Raw genomic sequence first — 17,968 nt, 5'->3', positions numbered from 1 at the left:
TCAGACAGCAACATAATTAGACCCAACCAAATCATAAGAAAAATAAAAGATAATTACTTGACACATTGGAAAGGATTAACAAAAAAACGGAGAAAACTAGAATGCTATTTGGCTCTAGTACACAGTGGCAGATACCTGACCACTGTGACTGACCCAAACATAAGGAAAGCTTTTACTGTGTACAGACTGTGAGCATAGCCTTGAGATTGAGAAAAATTTGGTGGAAACTGATCTGCACTTCCTAACCTCCTGCCAAATGTATGACCATATTAGAGAGACATATTTCCCACAGATTACACAGATCCACAAAGAATTTGAAAACAAACCCAATTTTGATAAACTCCCATATCTACTGGGTGAAAGATCTGTGTTCCATCACAGCAGCAAGATGTGTGACCTGTTGGCACAAGAAAAGGGCAACCAGTGAAGAACAAATACAACCCAAATGTGTTATTATTTTCCCTTTTGTACTTTAACTATTTGCACATCGTTACAACACAGTATATAGACATAATATGACATTTGAAATGTCTTTATTCTTTTGGAACTTTTGTGAGTGTGATGTTTACTGTTCATTTTTATGTTTTATTTCACTTTTGTTTATTATCTACGCTCTCTCTCTCTCTCCGTGGCTCTCTCTCTCTCTCCGTGGCTCTCTCTCTCTCTCTCTCGAGATCCATATGGGTGGAGCTATCTGTCCTCTAGCATTGAGCCAATGGCCACCATACCCCATACAAATGATGATTACATTTTGTTGCATAATAGTTTTTTTTTAATAGTATTTTTTGGCAATGTGTCATACATTTTTATTGACACAGAGCATACATCATGCGCTGTGAATACAAACGTAAAACAAGAAGGGGTTTAGCGCCCCTTGAGAGCAGCCAAGGAAGTGAGAGAAGGGAAGAAGTCCATTTGAGCAGCAGCAAGGGATTCATTATTTTTTACTGAATGACACTGACAAAAAAGAAAACGAACATGTACCTGTGTGAAAGAGAGCCTATGATAGAATATCAGAGGTACACAAGGTCTTATCTGATGACATGAGTCTGAATTTGCTAAGCATAATATTATTAACAATCTTGCGGACCAGTTTCATGGGCTTAGTGGCCTCAAAGTGCATGGACTCTACAGTTCTTGACACAAACCGTGCGCCAGGCATCTACTACCATACCCCGTTCAAAGGCACTATTTTGTCTTGCCCATTCACCCTCTGAACGGCACACTTATACAATCCATGTCTCAATTGTCTCAAGGCTTAAAAATCCTTCTTTAACCCGTCTCCTGAACGTTTTACATCCTCCTAACCAACTATGCTCTTTTGTTAGTTTTTTTGCATTGTTTGTAACTTATTTTGTACATAATGTTGCTGCTACCGTCTCTTAAGACCCCAAAAAACTTCTGGCATTCAGAACAGCGATTACTCACCACGAACTGTAAGAAGTTTTTTCCTTTAACGAGTCCGACGAGAAGGATATACTGCTTTCCCRGGAACAGGTCCAAATCCCCGTAATTTGCGTGAAGAAAAGACGAAAGAAAAGGGTTGGGTTGCCTTCTGAGAATCCGTAGGCACCGAGTTAACTCCCACTGCCTTCTGTTCTACTGGCTAATATGCAATCATTGGAAGATAAAATTGATGACCTACAATTACGATTATCCAACCAATGGGACATTAAAAACGAATACCTTATGTTTCACTGAGTCGTGGCTGAACGACAACATGGATAACAGAGCTGGCGGGATTTTCCATTCACCGGCAGAACAGAGAAGAAGCTATGTCTGGTAAGACGAGGGGTGGGGGGGTGTCTATTTGTCAATAACAGCTGTTGCGCGATGTCTAATATTAAAGAAGTCTCGAGGTATTGCTCACCTGAGGTAGAGAACCTTATGATAAGCTGTAGACCACACTACCTACCAAGAGAGTTCTCATCTATATTATTCGTAGCAGTCTATTTACCACCACAGACCGATGCTGGCACTAAGACCGCACTCAACCAACTCTATAAGGCCATAAGAAAACAAGAAAATGCTCATCCAGAAGTGGCGCTCCTAGTGGCTGGGGACTTTAATGCAGACAAACTTAAAACTTGTTTTCCCAAAWTTTTTACCGGCATGTCACATGTGCAACCAGAGGARAAAAAGCTCTAGACCACCTTTTCTCCACACACAGAGATGCATACAAAGCTCCCCTCCGCCCTTCATTTGGCAAATCTGACCATAATTATATCCTCCTGATTCCTGATTACAAGCAAAAACTAAAGCAGGAAGTACCAGTGACTCGCTCAATACGGAAGTGGTCAGGTGACCTGGATGCTACTACAGGACTGTTTTGCTAGCACAGACTGGAATATGTTCCGGGACCACCTCAGTCATCGGCTTCATCAATAAGTGCATCGACGACGTCGTCCCCAGTGACTGTACGTACACATCCCAAACAGAAGCCATGGAGTACAGGCAACATCCGCATCGAGCTAAAGGCTAGAGCTGCCGCTTTCAAGGAGCGGGACACTAATCCGAACACTTGTAAGAAATCCCGCTATGCCCTCAGACAAACCATCAAACAAGCAAAGTGTCAATACAGGATTAAGATTGAATCCTACTACACCGGCTCTGATGCTCGTCGGATGTGGCAGGGCTTAAACTATTACGGACTACAAAGGGAAACCCAGACGCGAGCTGCCCAGTGACGCGAGCCTACCAGAAGAGCTAAATGCCTTTTAGGCTCGCTTCGAGGCAAGCAACACTGAGCACCAGCTGTTCTGGATGACTGTGTGATAACGCTCTCGGTAGCCGATGTGAGCAAGACCTTTTAACAGGTCAACGTTCACAAAGCAGCGGGGCCAGACGGATTACCAGGACATGTACTCAAAGCATGCGCRGACCAACTGGCAAGTGTCTTCACTGACATTTTCAACCTCTCCCTGWCYGAGTCTGTAATACCAACATGTTTCAAGCAAACCACCATAGTTCCTGTGCCCAAGAACACYAAGGTAACCTGCCTAAATGACTACCGACCCGTAACACTCACGTCTGTAGCCATGAAGTGCTTTGATAGGCTGGTCATGGCTCACATCAACAGCATCCTCCCGGATACCCTAGACCCATTCCAATTTGCATACCACCACAACAGATCCACAGATGATGCAATCTCAATCGCACTCCACACTGCCCTTTCCCACCTGGACAAAAGGAATACCTACTGTATGTGAGAATGCTGTTCATTGACTACAGCTCAGCATTCAACACCATAGTGCCCACAAAGCTCAACACTAAGCTAAGGACCCTGGGACTAAACACCTCCCTCTGCAACTGGATCCTGGACTTCCTGACGGCCCACCCCCAGTTGCTAAGGGCTGGCAACAACACATCTGCCACGCTGATCCTCAACACTGGGGCCTCTCAGGGGTGTGTACTTAGTCCMCTCCTGTACTCCCTGTTCACCCACGACTGCGTGGCCAAACACGACTCCAACACCATCATTAAGTTTGCTGATGACACAACAGTGTTATGCCTGAACACCGACAACGATGAGACTGCCTATAGGGAGGAGGTCAGAGAACTAGCAGTGTGGTGTCAGGACAACAACTTCTCCCTCAATGTGAGCAAGACAAAGGAGCTGATCGTGGACTACAGGAAAAGGCGTGCCGAACAGGCCCCCATTAATATCGACGGGGCTGTAGCAGAGCGGGTCGAGAGTTTCAAGTTCCTTAGTATCCACATCACCAACGAACTATCTTGGCCCAAACACACCAAGACAGTTGTGAAGAGGGCACAACAAAACCACCAGACTTTACATTGACACCCCACTTCCCCATTTGTTTTGTACAATGCTGCTACTCGCTGTTTATTAGTCACTTCACCCCTACCTACATGTACAAATTACCTTAACTAAGCTGTACCCCCGCACACTGACTCGGTACCGGTACACCCTGTATATAGCCTCATTATTGTTCTGTTATTCTGTTACTTTTTTATTATTTTTCACTTTAGTTTATTTGGTAAATATTTTCTTAACTCTTTCTTGAACTGCACTGTTGGTTAAGGACTTGTCTAGACTTGTTGTACTCGGTGCATGTGACAAATAAAGTTTCATGTGATTTGATTTAACATCAATAAGGGATCATAGTTTTCACCTGGATTCATCTGGTCAGACTATGTCATGGAAGGGGCTGGTGTCTTTAATGTTTTGTACTCTCAGTGTGTATCTGAATGTAGGCATGCATTTGAGATATACAATATACCACACCCCTATTTCATGAACTAAACTTTGACCTACCAGCACCATCACCCACTGTCAAAGGACACCATCACCCACTTACCCTGTGCCTATGCTCAACTTACCCCATAACCGGTGTAAGTTGTGCCAAGAGACCAGCTATGTTTTCGAAACTATTATGTTTACATGAATTCAGATTTTTTTCCAGGGATACACAACATTCTGAAATATATGTAGATACCTTTGTTTGATAGAATACTATATTTCCCTTGACGTAGTGATGCTGAATGCAAAACATAGCTCAACATACCCCACTCTCTGTTAGCACTAATGTCAATCAGTCTACTACTGTACCCTAAAGAGTTCCTCCATTAACCTGGGGGGAATATTACAGCAATGAACAAACGCTGACAATGAGATAATTGCCTAATTCATACCACCGTAAATCGCCTTACTAACCAGCTAATAACTCAATAGGAAAATCAATAACAAGAACCTCCATGCCACAGCAAAACACATGGATATTCTGTTTAGAACGTATGTAGACTGGATTGGTTACACATATACTGCATTTAGATGAGACCACATACAATAACAATCAAGAAACTGAAGCTCTGATGAAAAGGGGGACAAAACTAGGCTTGGATGGTATAACGTACTAACCATATATACCACGTACTTTGAAGTACCGACGGTAGGATTTTCATTATCTCATCTCACAAATACATTAAACGTTTGTTTACAAAAAGTACATGGAACAAACGTGACGTGCCGATCCACTGTTGATCAGCACAAAAGGTGATCAAGAAACACTTGAAAGTCACTACTAATGTCTGCCAGCTAAATATATATAAAGTTAACTATCTTAGATGTGCCAAATACATTTTCTCTAGCTCAGGGCTCTACGCATTTGGTTTGCTAACTTGCAAGCTATAATGTCAGGTGGCTAGCTTAGAATATTAAGCTTCTTGGTTACAGCAGAGACACTCAATCCACCTCTGGATCAAATGTGAGTATTGCCAAGTGCTGAAATCCATACATTTGAATAAAACGTTAATCAAATAGAACCACCGACTGTTTTCTCATTACTGTTGCTCTAAGTTGTGCCAATTGAATCTCAAGGAAACAGTCGGTGGTTGTATTTGATTAACGTTTTACAAAAAAGTATGGATTTGAGCAAAGAAAGGCACGCAACAACAGATGACAAATATAGGTCCATGGTAAGGATTTAAGAAATTATTTTATTTTATTAATAAAGGTTAAGAGGTTAATAAAAAAAAWATATAATCTGTGTTCAACAAGGAGTTGAGGTACTTGGCAAGTGTGAGTATAGCCTTCTGAGATAGTAGTTTGTTGGCATTCATTAGCATTTAGCTAGCGTCCACAATGGGAATTCGTTAGTACTTTGTTAGCATTTTTTAGCATAACAAACATTTCAATAATACATTGGAAAGAAATGGTGTCACTCGTGTGCAGGAACAGTATGAAGATATGGAAATGTGGATACCGCCCAACTCAACACAAAGGTTGTTTCCATGGCGCTGTATTTCCTGTAGTAGTGGAGTAGATAGATGTGTGAAAGGAGTGGATTGTCTGGTGTCTGGTTATGAATGCTGGGGCTGTAACTGCTGGAGACCCCCGCTGGTTGGAGGGGTGCGGATGAGATCATGGAAGCTGCACATCATTAATAAACATTGGGGCTCATCACTAAGAGGCTCTCCCTAAAGAATGCCAGGGATGATACTATAATCTACACTCACTAAATGAACCTACTAAGTCAGTCTCCTATGGTAATGGCTGCATGGTGAATGAGGACTATTCCATCGTAGCAGAATAGAGACATTGACAAGAAGCATGTGTAGTATGATCATGTTCCGGAGACGCATCTGAGAGCACTGCAGAGGGAGAAGTTCCCAGGCCAGAGAATGCTCCCTTTCTTTCTTGCTCTGTCAGGCCTTTTTAATATTGTGACAAATTAGAGTCACTGGAGTCTGAGGCGCCATGTGAGGGGGGGGGGACTCTGTTCAGCATGTGTGAGTTTGTGTGTATGTATGTGTGTCTGCGTGCTTCTGTGTGTGACTGAGTGAAACAAGAAAGGAGGGGGAAGGCAGCAAGAGAGCAAAGGGACAAATAGCTGGAGGAAGGAAATGTGTTTTTGTGAGAAAGAATACAGGCCTGTGTTTGTGAGAAAAGGAATGCATGATGGAACACTGCAATGTATGCCAGAGTAACGGGTGTGATGTGTCAGGATTGTTTATGGATTGAGAGGGCGTGAGGAAAAAAACAGAGAGAGGGAAGGAGTCAGGGCAAGAGAGAGAAGATAAAAGAGTGAAGGGGAGGATAGGGAGAAGGATACTGTTAACTATAGATGTATTTATGGACTGAAGCTAGGATGCAGCATGTAAGACAAGGAGGGAGTTAACAATGGATGTACAGTACAGTATTTATGTAGGTGTCTAAGTGAGTGTGTGCGCGCATGTGTATTTATGGCGTATATATGTGTTTACCGTATATAACACGCCATAAAAAAGACAGACTATGGTTTGGAACTGCACATGGGGACAAAGATCATACTTTTTAGAGAAATGTCCTCTGATCTGATGAAACAAAAATAAACTGTTTGGCCATAATGACCATCGTTATGTTTGGAGAAAAAGGGGAGGCTTGCAAGCCAAAGAACACCATCCTAACCGTGAAGCACGGGGTGGCAGCATCATGTTGTGGGGTGCTTTGCTGCAGGAGGGACTGTGCACTTCACAAAAAAAATGGCATTATGAGGCAGGAAATTATGTGGATATATTGAAAGAACACATTCAAGACATCAGTCAGGAAGTTAAAGCTTGGTCGCAAATGGGTCTTCCAAATGGACAATGACCCCAAGCATACTTCCAATTGTTGTGCAAAATAGCTTAAGGACAGCAAAGTCAGGTATTGGAATGGCCATCACAAAGCCCTGACCTCAATCATATCGAACATTTGTGGGCAGAACTGAAAAAGTGTGTACGAGCAAGGAGGCCTACAAACCTGACTCAGTAAGACCAGCTCTGTCAGGAGGAAATGGCCAAAATTCACCCAACTTATTGTGGAAGCTTGTGAAAGGCTACCCGAAACTTTGACCCAAGTTAAACAATTTAAAGGCAATGCTACCAAATACTAATTGAGTGTATGTAAACTTCTGACTCACTGGGAATGTGATGAAAGAAATAAAAACTGAAATAAATCATTTACATAAATCATTCTCTTTACTATTATTCTGACATTTCATATTCTTAAAATAAAGGGGTGATCCTAACCAACCTAAGACAGGGAATATTTACTAAGATTAAATGTCAGGAATGGTGAAAAACTGAGTTTAAATGTATTTGGCCAAGGTGTATGTAAACTGCTTACTTCAACTGTATATGTGTACAGTACTGTGCATAGCATGCTCCTCTGTGAGTCCAGGTGTCAGCGGGGAGCTCTCCTCTCAACCTCAAGGCAAGGGGAAGCTAATGTGGATGCAGTGAGGTGTGCAGTGAGCAAAGCATGCCTGGTGTAGTGCAGGCTCAACTCCCTGTGTCAGCAGCCCTCTCTCCTACTCCAACTCCATCCACACTGTAGTGTACAACAACACTGTAGTGTACAATCAGCCTTGCAAGGTTGACCCAATCCCCACAGCACAGCAGCACCGGCACAGCACCATAAGATAGCCTGTCTGTGATCCACATACACATACCCCTGTAAGCCAGGCCCAGCTCATCCTCTGAGAACTGCAGTACCAGCAAAGCTGCATAAGCCAGCGAGYTTGTGATGCAACAGTACCAGCAAGGCTGTAGGACAGCACACTGCTTAGGAGCTACAGCCCCATAGCCTTGGGCAGCAGATTCAGCTGTGTTTTTGCTGATGTCTGTTTTATTGACCGTAGGGCTACAGGAAGAGTCAGGGGAGGGCAGAGTAGAGCGGAATTGAGGAGGCTAGTTTACTACAGCTGTATTACTGTATGCCGGGCAGCAATGAGCATAGAGAGAAAGAAAGAGAGAGGGGCCTGACCTGTACATAGAGAAGGTTGAGCTGGACAGGGTCTCGTGAGTCCACATTCTGGTCGGAGTAGAAGAACTTGCGTCTGAGCAGCAGCATCTCACTCTCCTCCACCCCCTGCTCTCTGAACGTCCGGCTGTGGTCCAGCCAGTTCACTGACAAGAGAAAAAAAACACACTCACGTATAGTACCAGTGAAATGTTTGGACACACCTACTCATTCAAGGGTTTTTCTTTATTGCTACTATTTTCTACATTGTAGAATAATGGTGAAGACATCAAAACTATGAAATAACACATATGGAATCATGTGGTAACCMAAAAAGTGTTAAACAAATCTAAATATATTTGAGATTTGAGATTCTTCAAAGTAGCCACCCTTGCCTTGATGACAGCTTTGCACACTCTGGCATTCTCTCAACCAGCTTCACCTGGAATGCTTTTCCAACAGTCTAAGGAGTTCCCACATATGCTGAATTGCAGCTATTCGACCATGAAGGCCTGATTCACAGTCTCCTCTGAACAGTTGATGATGAGATGTGTCTGTTACTTGAACACTGTGAAGCATTTACTTGGGCTGCAATTTCTGAGGCTGGTAACTAATGAACTTATCCTCTGCAGCAGAGGTAACGCTGGGTCTTCCTTTCTTGTGGCGGTCCTCATGAGAGTCAGCTTCATCATAGCGCTTGATGGTTTTGCGACTGCACTTGAAGAAATGTTAAAGTTCTTGAAATGTTCCGTATTGACTTACCTTCATGTCTTAAAGTAATGATGGACTGTCATTTCTCTTCGCTTATTTGAGCTGTTCTTGCCATAATATGAACTTGCTCTTTTACCAAATAGGGCTATCTTCTGTATACCACCCCTACCTTGTCACAACACAACTGATTGGCTCAAATGCATTAAGGAATTAAATTTCACAAATTAACAAGGCACTCCTGTTATTTGAAATGCATTCTAGGTGACAACCTCATGAAGCTGGTTGAGAGAAAGCCAAGAGTGTGCCAAGCTGTCATCAAGACAAACGGTGGCTACTTTGAAAAATCTCAAATATAAAACATATTTAGATTTGTTTAACATTTTTTTGGTTACTACATTTTGATGTCTTCACTATTATTCTACAATGTAGTAAATAGTCAAAATAAAGAAAAACCCTTGAATGAGTAGGTGTGTCCAAACTTTTGACTGATATTGTACAGTATGTATACAGAGAAACATACACTTCTGCTACTGGGATTAGGYATGCTGACAGTCAAATAAAGCAGATGGGTCTAGACAAGCAGATTTAAATTACAGGGCAAAAATGTACTTTTTTATGTCTCAAAACAAACTAAATCACCAAGTGAAGTTCAACTAAACATGAGCGCAGTAATTTGAATACTGTTCTGCTGAGAATAAGGAGACATTTTGATGATGATTTATGAATTCAAACTTTTCAAAATACAATCTCTGTCCAGGGCCATCACCAGAGTTTCATAACATTCAGGGCTCAGTCCTGAAGACCAGGGGCTGAGTGGTTGAATGGTCCGAGAAAAAAGTAGTATTTTCTCAAATAATTTTCTGCAATTCAACGTTAATTTTACATGACTGACAATACAATTTAAAAAGAATATACCACATAAAATGACAAGCTACTCTGATATTGACATACTGAGATGAATAAAATGAACGACCAATGTCTTAAATGCAACCAACAGCCAATGAAAAGAGTGGATTCACTGATCTTAAACCTACAATATGAGGAAATTATAGTCCAGCAACTTTCCAGCGGCCCTCACTTATATATTTTCTGCAATTGCATTTTGAAATATTGCAAAAGACCTATTAGCTGCTGCCTGCTGTTCATTGACATCCACATTGACAGCCATAACTTGACAACCAGCTGTTTAATATATTTGCGGAGCGGGCTGCCCAATGGCAGGATTCCCAACTGTAGGCATACAGTATGCGCTTATAATGTGACAAAACACAATATACAKAAATTGTTTTTTAAAGCTATTGATCCTCTCTGGCTAAATGATGCTCTCTGGTGTAGTATTTTCAATGATTTCATTTATTTCTGTAGAGATAGGAGTAATTATATAAGTTGGTCAATTTATTTAAATTTATCTGCAACACTTCCAGCACCCTTTCCTGCGGTGCTAGGTTCTTCCATGCGCTGTGCTCTCCCCAAGGCCAAATAATCAACACTTCTTATTAATAATTCAATGGATTGTGGTCAGCAACCCCATATGAGCTTATTGTGTAGGTAGGCCTACTGTTTCAATAATATTTAAAATAATGTATCAGCAAGTAGCCTAGCCTACAATTACAAAATAATAAATTCATTAAGTCAAAGTATCCAACAGTGGTTACAGATACAGTGCATTCGGAAAGTATTCAGACCCCTTCCCTTTTCCCACATTTTGTTACGTTACAGCCTTATTCTAAAATGGATTACATTTACTTTTCTCATCAATCTACACACAATACCCCATWATGACAAAGTGAAAACCGGTTTGTAGAAATACCTCACTGACATAAATAATCAGACCCTTTGCTATGAGACTCAAAATTGAGCTCAGGTGCATCCTGTTTCAATTGATCATCCTTGAGATGTTTCTTCAATTTGATTGGCGCCACCAGTGGTAAATTCAATTGATTGGACATGATTTGGAAATCATATCTGCAGCACTCCACCAACCAGGCATTTATGGTAGAGTGGCCAGACGGAAGCCACTGCTCAGTAAAAGGCACCTGACAGCCCGCTTGGAGTTTGCCAAAAGACACCTAAAGGACTCTCAGACCATGAGAAACAAGATTCTCGGGTCTGATGAAACCAAGATTGAACTCTTTGGCCCGAATACCAAGCGTCACATCTGAAAGAAACCAGGCACCATCCCTATGGTGAAGCATGGTGGTGGCAGCATCATGCTGTGGGTATATTTTTCAGCGGCAGGGACTGGGAGACTAGTCAGGATTGAGGGAAAGATGAACAGAGCAAAGTACAGAGAGATCCTTAATGCAAACCTGCTCCAGAGCGCTCAGGACCTCAGACTGGAGCGAAGGATCACCTTCCAACAGGACAATGACCCTAAGCACACAGCTAAGAAGTGCCTACACAGAAATGGCTCAATAAAAAAGCAATMTTTTTTTTAAATCCTAAAACATCAAATTAGGCCTACCTAATTATACATTAGGCAATCATCACTGACAATTGTGAATGATAATTCTTCATGTTTTACAGGTGAAAAGTCCATGCTGCATGCATGCAAACCATTTGATCCAAATCAATTTCATGGGAAAATGCATTTCGACCTTCTTGAATGATRTAGGTTAAGTAGCCTAACAATTTTTTTATTACATTTTAGAGCAGATGGCGTTAAACACAGCCACCTGTATTTTGTTTCAATCAAAGCATATGATGCGTGCTGTTGAGTTCTGTCCTCATGAGATTAAAAAAAAATATCTAAATCAAGCACAATCATCCTACTCTCATAAGAAATGATGTGGTGTTTTTGTTCTAACAGTAGCTTAACATTATCTATGCTTTTATATTTGGTTTGTTATGTAGAATACTAATTCATCGTTAAGTGATCTAGCGAGACACTGCACCATTCTGAGAAGTGGTGGCGTGTCACTGCGCTGCGGACACTATACACCCCTGATTACAGTGCCTTGCAAAAGTATTCATCCTCCTTGGAATTTTTCCTATTTTGTTGCATTACAACCTGTAATTTAAATCGATTTTATTTGGATTTCATGTAATGGACATACACAAAATAGTCCAAATTGGTGAAGTGAAATGAAAAAAAAACCCAACTTGTTTCAAATAATTCAATTTTTTCTTTTTGAAAAGTGGTGTGTGCATATGTATTCACCCCTTTGCTATGAAGCCCCTAAATAAGATCTGGTGCAACCAATTACCTTCAGAAGTCACATAATTAGTTAAATAAAGTCCATCTGTGTGCAATCTAAGTGTCAAATGATCTGTCACATGATCTCAGTATATATACACCTGTTCTGAAAGGCCCCAGAGTCTGCAATACCACTAAGCAAGGGGCACCACCAAGCAAGCGGCACCATGAAGACCAAGGAGCTCTCCAAACAGGCCAGGCATAAAGTTGTGGAAAAATACAGATCAGGTTTGGGTTATAAAAAATATCWGAAACTTTGAACATCYCACGGAGCACCATTAAATCCATTATTTAAAAAATGTAAAGAATATGGCACCACAACAAACCTGCCAAGAGAGGGCCGCCCACCAAAACTCATGTACCAGGCAAGGAGGGCATTAACCAGAGAGGAAACAAAGAGACCAAAGCTCCACAGTGGACATTGTCCATAGGACCACTTTAAGCCATCTGTCCATAGGACCACTTTAAGCCATACACTCCACAGAGCTGGGTTTATTGAAAGGGTGGACAGAAAAAAGCCATTGCTTAAAGAAAAAAATAAGAAAACAAGTTTGGTGTTCGCCAAAAGGCATGTGGGAGACTCCCCAAACATATGGAAGAAGGTACTCTGGTCAGATGAGACTAAAATTGAGCTTTTTGGCCATCAAGGAAAACGCTATGTCTGGCGCAAACCCAACACCACGAGAATACCATCCCCATGCTGTGGGGATGTTTTTAAATCAGCACGGACTGGGAAACTGGTCAGATTTGAAGGAATGAATGATGGCGCTAAATACAGGGAAATTCATGTGGGAAATCAGTTTCAATCTTCCAGAGATTTGAGATTGGGACAGAGGTTCACCTTCCAGCAGGACAATGACCCTAAGCATACTGCTAAAGCAACACTTGAGTGGTTTAAGGGGAAACATTTAAATGTCTTGGAATGGCCTAGAACTCAATCCAATTGAGAATCTGTGGTATGACTTAAAGATTGCTGTACACCATCGGAACCCATCCAACTTGAAGGAGCTGGAGAAGTTTTGCCTTAAAGAACGGGCAAAAAGCCCAGTGGCTAGATGTGCCAAGCTTATAAAGACACCCCAAGAGACTTGCAGCTGTAATTGCTGCAAAAGGTGGCTCTACAAAGTATTGACTTTGGGGGGTGAATAGTTACACATGCTCAAGTTTTCAGTTTTTTGTTCTTACTTCTTGTTTGTTTTGCATCTTTTGCATCTTCAAAGTGGTARGCATGTTGTGTAAATTCAATGATACAAACCCCCAAAGATCTATTTTAATTCCAGGTTGTAAGGCAATAAAATAGGAAAAATGCCAAGGAGGGTGAATACTTTCGCAAGCCACTGTATCCCATTTGGATGGCTTCAGGAGTTTCATGTAATCACAGCTTGAACTAAGTGGCTCATTTAGTTGACTATAAAATATTTTTTACACCATCACAGCAGTACAAAAGATTCGGGGCTGACCCAAAATCAGTCGGGGCTAAAGCCCTGAAAGCCGGGTCCTGGTGACATTCCTGTTTCTGTCACATTGTGGTAAAATAATTAAACATTGATACAGTACTATGACTTTGAATTTAGAGATAAAGCACATGTTAAAATGAGATGATACTAGACTTACATGTATTTATTAATGAGACTTTGGTAGGGGCGTTGACTGGGAGCATGTAATACTAGACAATTAACAACACATTTTGTGTTCTTATGGAACTGCTCTTCAAACTCACAGTCATCGTCTGTGTGGAGTTTGGCTTTGAGCTTTTCCATCTTCCTCTCGTCTCGGAGCAGAGTCCTGTCCTTCTTCAGGGTGCCTGTCCCATGACCGTCCTCCTTCTTCTCCTCCACCCCCTCCTGGAGCAGGGAGTACTCCTCGTAGTTGGTGATTCCTGAAGAGGAGACACAGCCAGGAAAATCTCAGAGAGGGAGCAGTTTAGAGCACAGAGCCAGCACGTTGAGCTGTGGCATATCAGAGAAACCATTCCCTGCCTCCTACGTCCTCCCTCTCTACCTCCCTCTGCCCAGAAAAAACAGTGGGGGAAACTGGAGAGCAGCCAGAAAACTAAAGTGGGAATTCAGAAGAGGAGAAGCCAAGCAGAAAGCCCTCTCTAAACAAACACTAGCCAATAAAGAGATCTACCAGACATCTCTCTTCTCCTCACCCAATTGAGTTTGGGCACAGGCAGCCCAGCATAATTGAAATATATGGCTGTGGAAAGAAACACCTCCATGAGAGGAGAGGACAGCACAGTCTATGGCTACACAATTACCACCCATAATTCTAACAGAGGAGGAAAATATGTTTTACACCATCAAACATATCTATATAAAATCTGGACTATGCCAGTACCATAGCTAATTCTTATGTTCTGAAAGCTAGGGGACGTGCATCCATACTGTAAGGTAGTGAGCTAAAAATAGGACCAGGTTTAATAATTTAAGGCTAGTGGATTGGTTGACTGGGTTCACATTGCAGTTGGAGAGAGTTTACCCACCTATTCTACTGCATATGGTAACAAGCAGCTCTCCTACAGTTTTAGAGTCATCCACCATGATAGTTTTAACTGCCCCGTCCAGCATCTTGATCTTCTGGGGCCTCTGTTTCTTCTTGTACTCCAAGACATCCTGGGAAACAAGGGGAGAGGTGAATCAGACGCAGTACCTTTAAAGGAATGTGACATAAACCAAGAAGAGAACACCTAAACATCTGTATGTAAGTAGAACATCTAAGTCAGATCTACCACAGACTTCTCAACACCTCTTCAGATTTAAATAGAACTGAGTGAGGTGTGGTCCAGGGGTCTGATTGGGCTCTATGATTGGGCTTTACCCCGTTCCGGAGCATGTAGTAATCCAGAGTCCTCCCAGACTCCAACCAGATTCCTTTTCTGGGATCATCATCAGAGAGAAACAGGCCGTAATCAGAAGCTGAAACAGAGACACAGAGTACTTAMACATATTACAGTAGTAATGGGAACAGTTGCTTGATTGTTTAAATAGTATGAGTCAACTCCAAATGAAAGATACTGTCTATTTTGACAAAACAATGTTTTGACTGCATCTTGTGTAGTTACTGTTTTATGATGTAGAGGATGTCTCTTCTTCTGATCTCATTGACATTCATATGAATTATCCATATAATGACATTCAGTTGGGAAAGAAGGGTAATCATGGCTGCCCATAAGACTCTCCAGCTGATATAAATCTGTTTCTACAGCCTAATGAGAGCTCACAGCTTAAAGAGTGTCTCCAACCTGCCTAACTAACACCACAGAGAGCTTATCCAGCCTGCCTAGCTAACACCACAGAGAGATTATCCAGCCTGCCTAGCTAACACCACAGAGAGCTTATCCAGCCTGCCTAGCTAACACCACAGAGAGCTTATCCAGTCTGCCTAGCTAACACACAGAGAGCTTATCCAGCCTGCCTAGCTAACACCACAGAGAGCTTATCCAGTGCCTAACTAACACCACAGAGAGCGTATCCAGTCTGCCTAGCTAACACCACAGAGAGCTTATCCAGCCTGCCTAACTAACACCACAGAGAGCTTATCCAGTCTGCCTAGCTAACCACACAGAGAGCTTATCCAGCCTGCCTAAAGCTAAACACCACAGAGAGCTTATCCAGCCTGCCTATCTAACACCACAGAGAGCTTATCCAGCCTGCCTAGCTAACACCTCCGCAAGAGAGAAACACCGCCCACAGACCCAGATCGAACCAGTCTCCTCAGAGCGAGAACATAGACTGTAAGGCTTTGAAACAGTTTCCTGTCTTTCTGTAGTCAGAAAGCCATGCTGTGGGTGACATGGGTTTTTATCTCCTGCTTAAACAGTTTTGAACCGTTTGTATCCTTTTCATGCACACTGAAACAGAATTGGAGATCAGACACTAATGCCTTTTTTTACATTATTATTTTTTCGCAGACATGACTGCAGTCAGTATTCAGTACAGAGTGACTTACACAAGTAATTATGTCGTTTTTGCATTTATATTTTCTCTTAGTGCAACTGAGCCTTATGCAAGTTAAGATTTGACATTCAAAGAGCCCCCATTACCAGTAGTTCGCCCCATTTTGAGGTACCTCTCACCTTGGCCAGTCTGGGCTTCCGGAACCCTCTCCCTGATGATCCTGCAGGCGTCATACACAGGAGTGGAGGGCTCAAACTGCATGGTCTTCACCACATTGCACTGGCGTACACATATCTTGAGTGACAGGGCCACCATTTTCACTGGTGGTGTATTGGTGTCACCAACCTACACACCTGAAAAACACAAAAATATGTGTTTAGATATCTGTGGCTCAGGGAAATGTGAATAACATGACACTGGATATGTACACCAGAACAGCATACACAGGATATGGTCATACTTGTCCTCAGGTATATTGTAGAAGGTCTGCTTTGAATGAGTCTAATGCATCAGCTACTTTCCATCTCTCCCGATTCCTTAAAGGTTAAGAAGTAAGTAGAATTGTTTACATACACAGTGTTTAGCATATGCTGAGCCGAGCCAAGGTGAGCAGGTTAACCTTTCAGCAGAAAGCAAACGTCTCTGTAGTCACCTACAATAATAGGCCAGAAGACGCTACAGAGAAAATGACATTCTAGAGCAGCATCATTATCTGTGTTTTACAACCCCTTACAAGCAGACACCGGAGTCAAACCAGTGGGTGTTATGTCATCTGTTAAAAGGCAAACCAATTCCAGTACACTGCAGTTCCTATTCCTACTAAAGAGTAAACACAGACAAAAGTGAACTCTAATGATACCCTTTTATGTTTTTCTTTCTCTTAGCCGGGAGGGAAAACCATTCACAATGGATCTCTCCAACAGTTAGGCATCTCTTTTTTTTCAGAATTTAGTTCAGCAATTCTTTCCTCTACTCGGTGCACTGTCAAATCTGGATGACAAGACCATTTTCAGACAACCCTCAATTTTCACCTTTATGGTAGAGGGAGTGCATATATGTTAGATATACTGTACAGGGGAATATWATGGATTATTATGGATAATATGAGTTGACATTCACCATGTCCTTCTTGGGGACAAAGGTCATGTTTTAAGCTGTTCTTGTGAATCATCAAATTGACTCCATTTAGAGAAATATAGCCATGACAAAATGTTTTCCCATACAATCATTCTGTGAGCAATTTCAGAGAAAAAGTTTCTAATGATGTGGTTGTGAATGAGGTCCCCTCTGACTAGCAGTGTTTCATAGTAGTCACTCTACCCTTCTCCTGCAGCCCACACAGAGCCTCTTCTCTCCAGATAGTCCCTTTGCACAAAGAGCCAGAGGTAATGGCTCTGCATGGGGCCTGCTCCATACAACCTGCCACAGGAGTCCTGCTGCGCCTTTGTGGCTCAGATATGTGGTTAGTCTCTGTTAGAAAGGCCACATGAGGACCAGCTAGCCCAGGCCACACATACACAGGCATGTGCACACACAGAGGATGGGTTATGCTACACACTAGAGGTCGACCGATTATGATTTTTTGAACGCCGATACCGATTATTGGAGGCCCAAAAAAGCCATAATTGGCCGATTATTTTTTTTACATGTATTTATTTGTTATAATGACAATTACAACAATACTGAATGAACACTTTTATTTTAACTTAATATAATACATCAATCAAATCAATTTAGCCTCAAATAAATTATGAAACATGTTCAATTTGATTTAAATAATGCAAAAACAAAGTGTTGGAGAAGAAAGTAAAAGTGTTCCTTGCTCAGAACATAAGAACATATGAAAGCCGGTGGTTCCTTTTAACGTGAGTTCAATATTCCCAGGTAAGAAGTTTTAGGTTGAGGTTATTATAGGAATTATAGGACTATTTCTCTCTATAT

General features: G+C 41.9%; 1 protein-coding gene across 1 annotated transcript in view; it reads right to left on the bottom strand.

The window, feature by feature from the left end:
- Positions 1-17,968, bottom strand: part of LOC111952372 (talin-2-like) — a 144,693-nt gene that overhangs the window by 57,625 nt on the left and 69,100 nt on the right. Inside the window, 5 exon segments of the mRNA XM_023970979.2 lie at positions 8,246-8,388; positions 13,849-14,007; positions 14,614-14,743; positions 14,949-15,046; positions 16,207-16,380. Coding sequence (XP_023826747.1) covers positions 8,246-8,388; positions 13,849-14,007; positions 14,614-14,743; positions 14,949-15,046; positions 16,207-16,342 — 666 coding nt within the window. The 5' untranslated portion in view covers positions 16,343-16,380.

This window comes from Salvelinus sp. IW2-2015, linkage group LG26 (assembly GCF_002910315.2).
Source record: "Salvelinus sp. IW2-2015 linkage group LG26, ASM291031v2, whole genome shotgun sequence".
NCBI lineage: Eukaryota > Metazoa > Chordata > Actinopteri > Salmoniformes > Salmonidae > Salvelinus > Salvelinus sp. IW2-2015.
The sequence above is the reverse complement of the archived record's forward strand: the minus strand, read 5'-3'. Positions and strand labels throughout refer to the sequence as shown.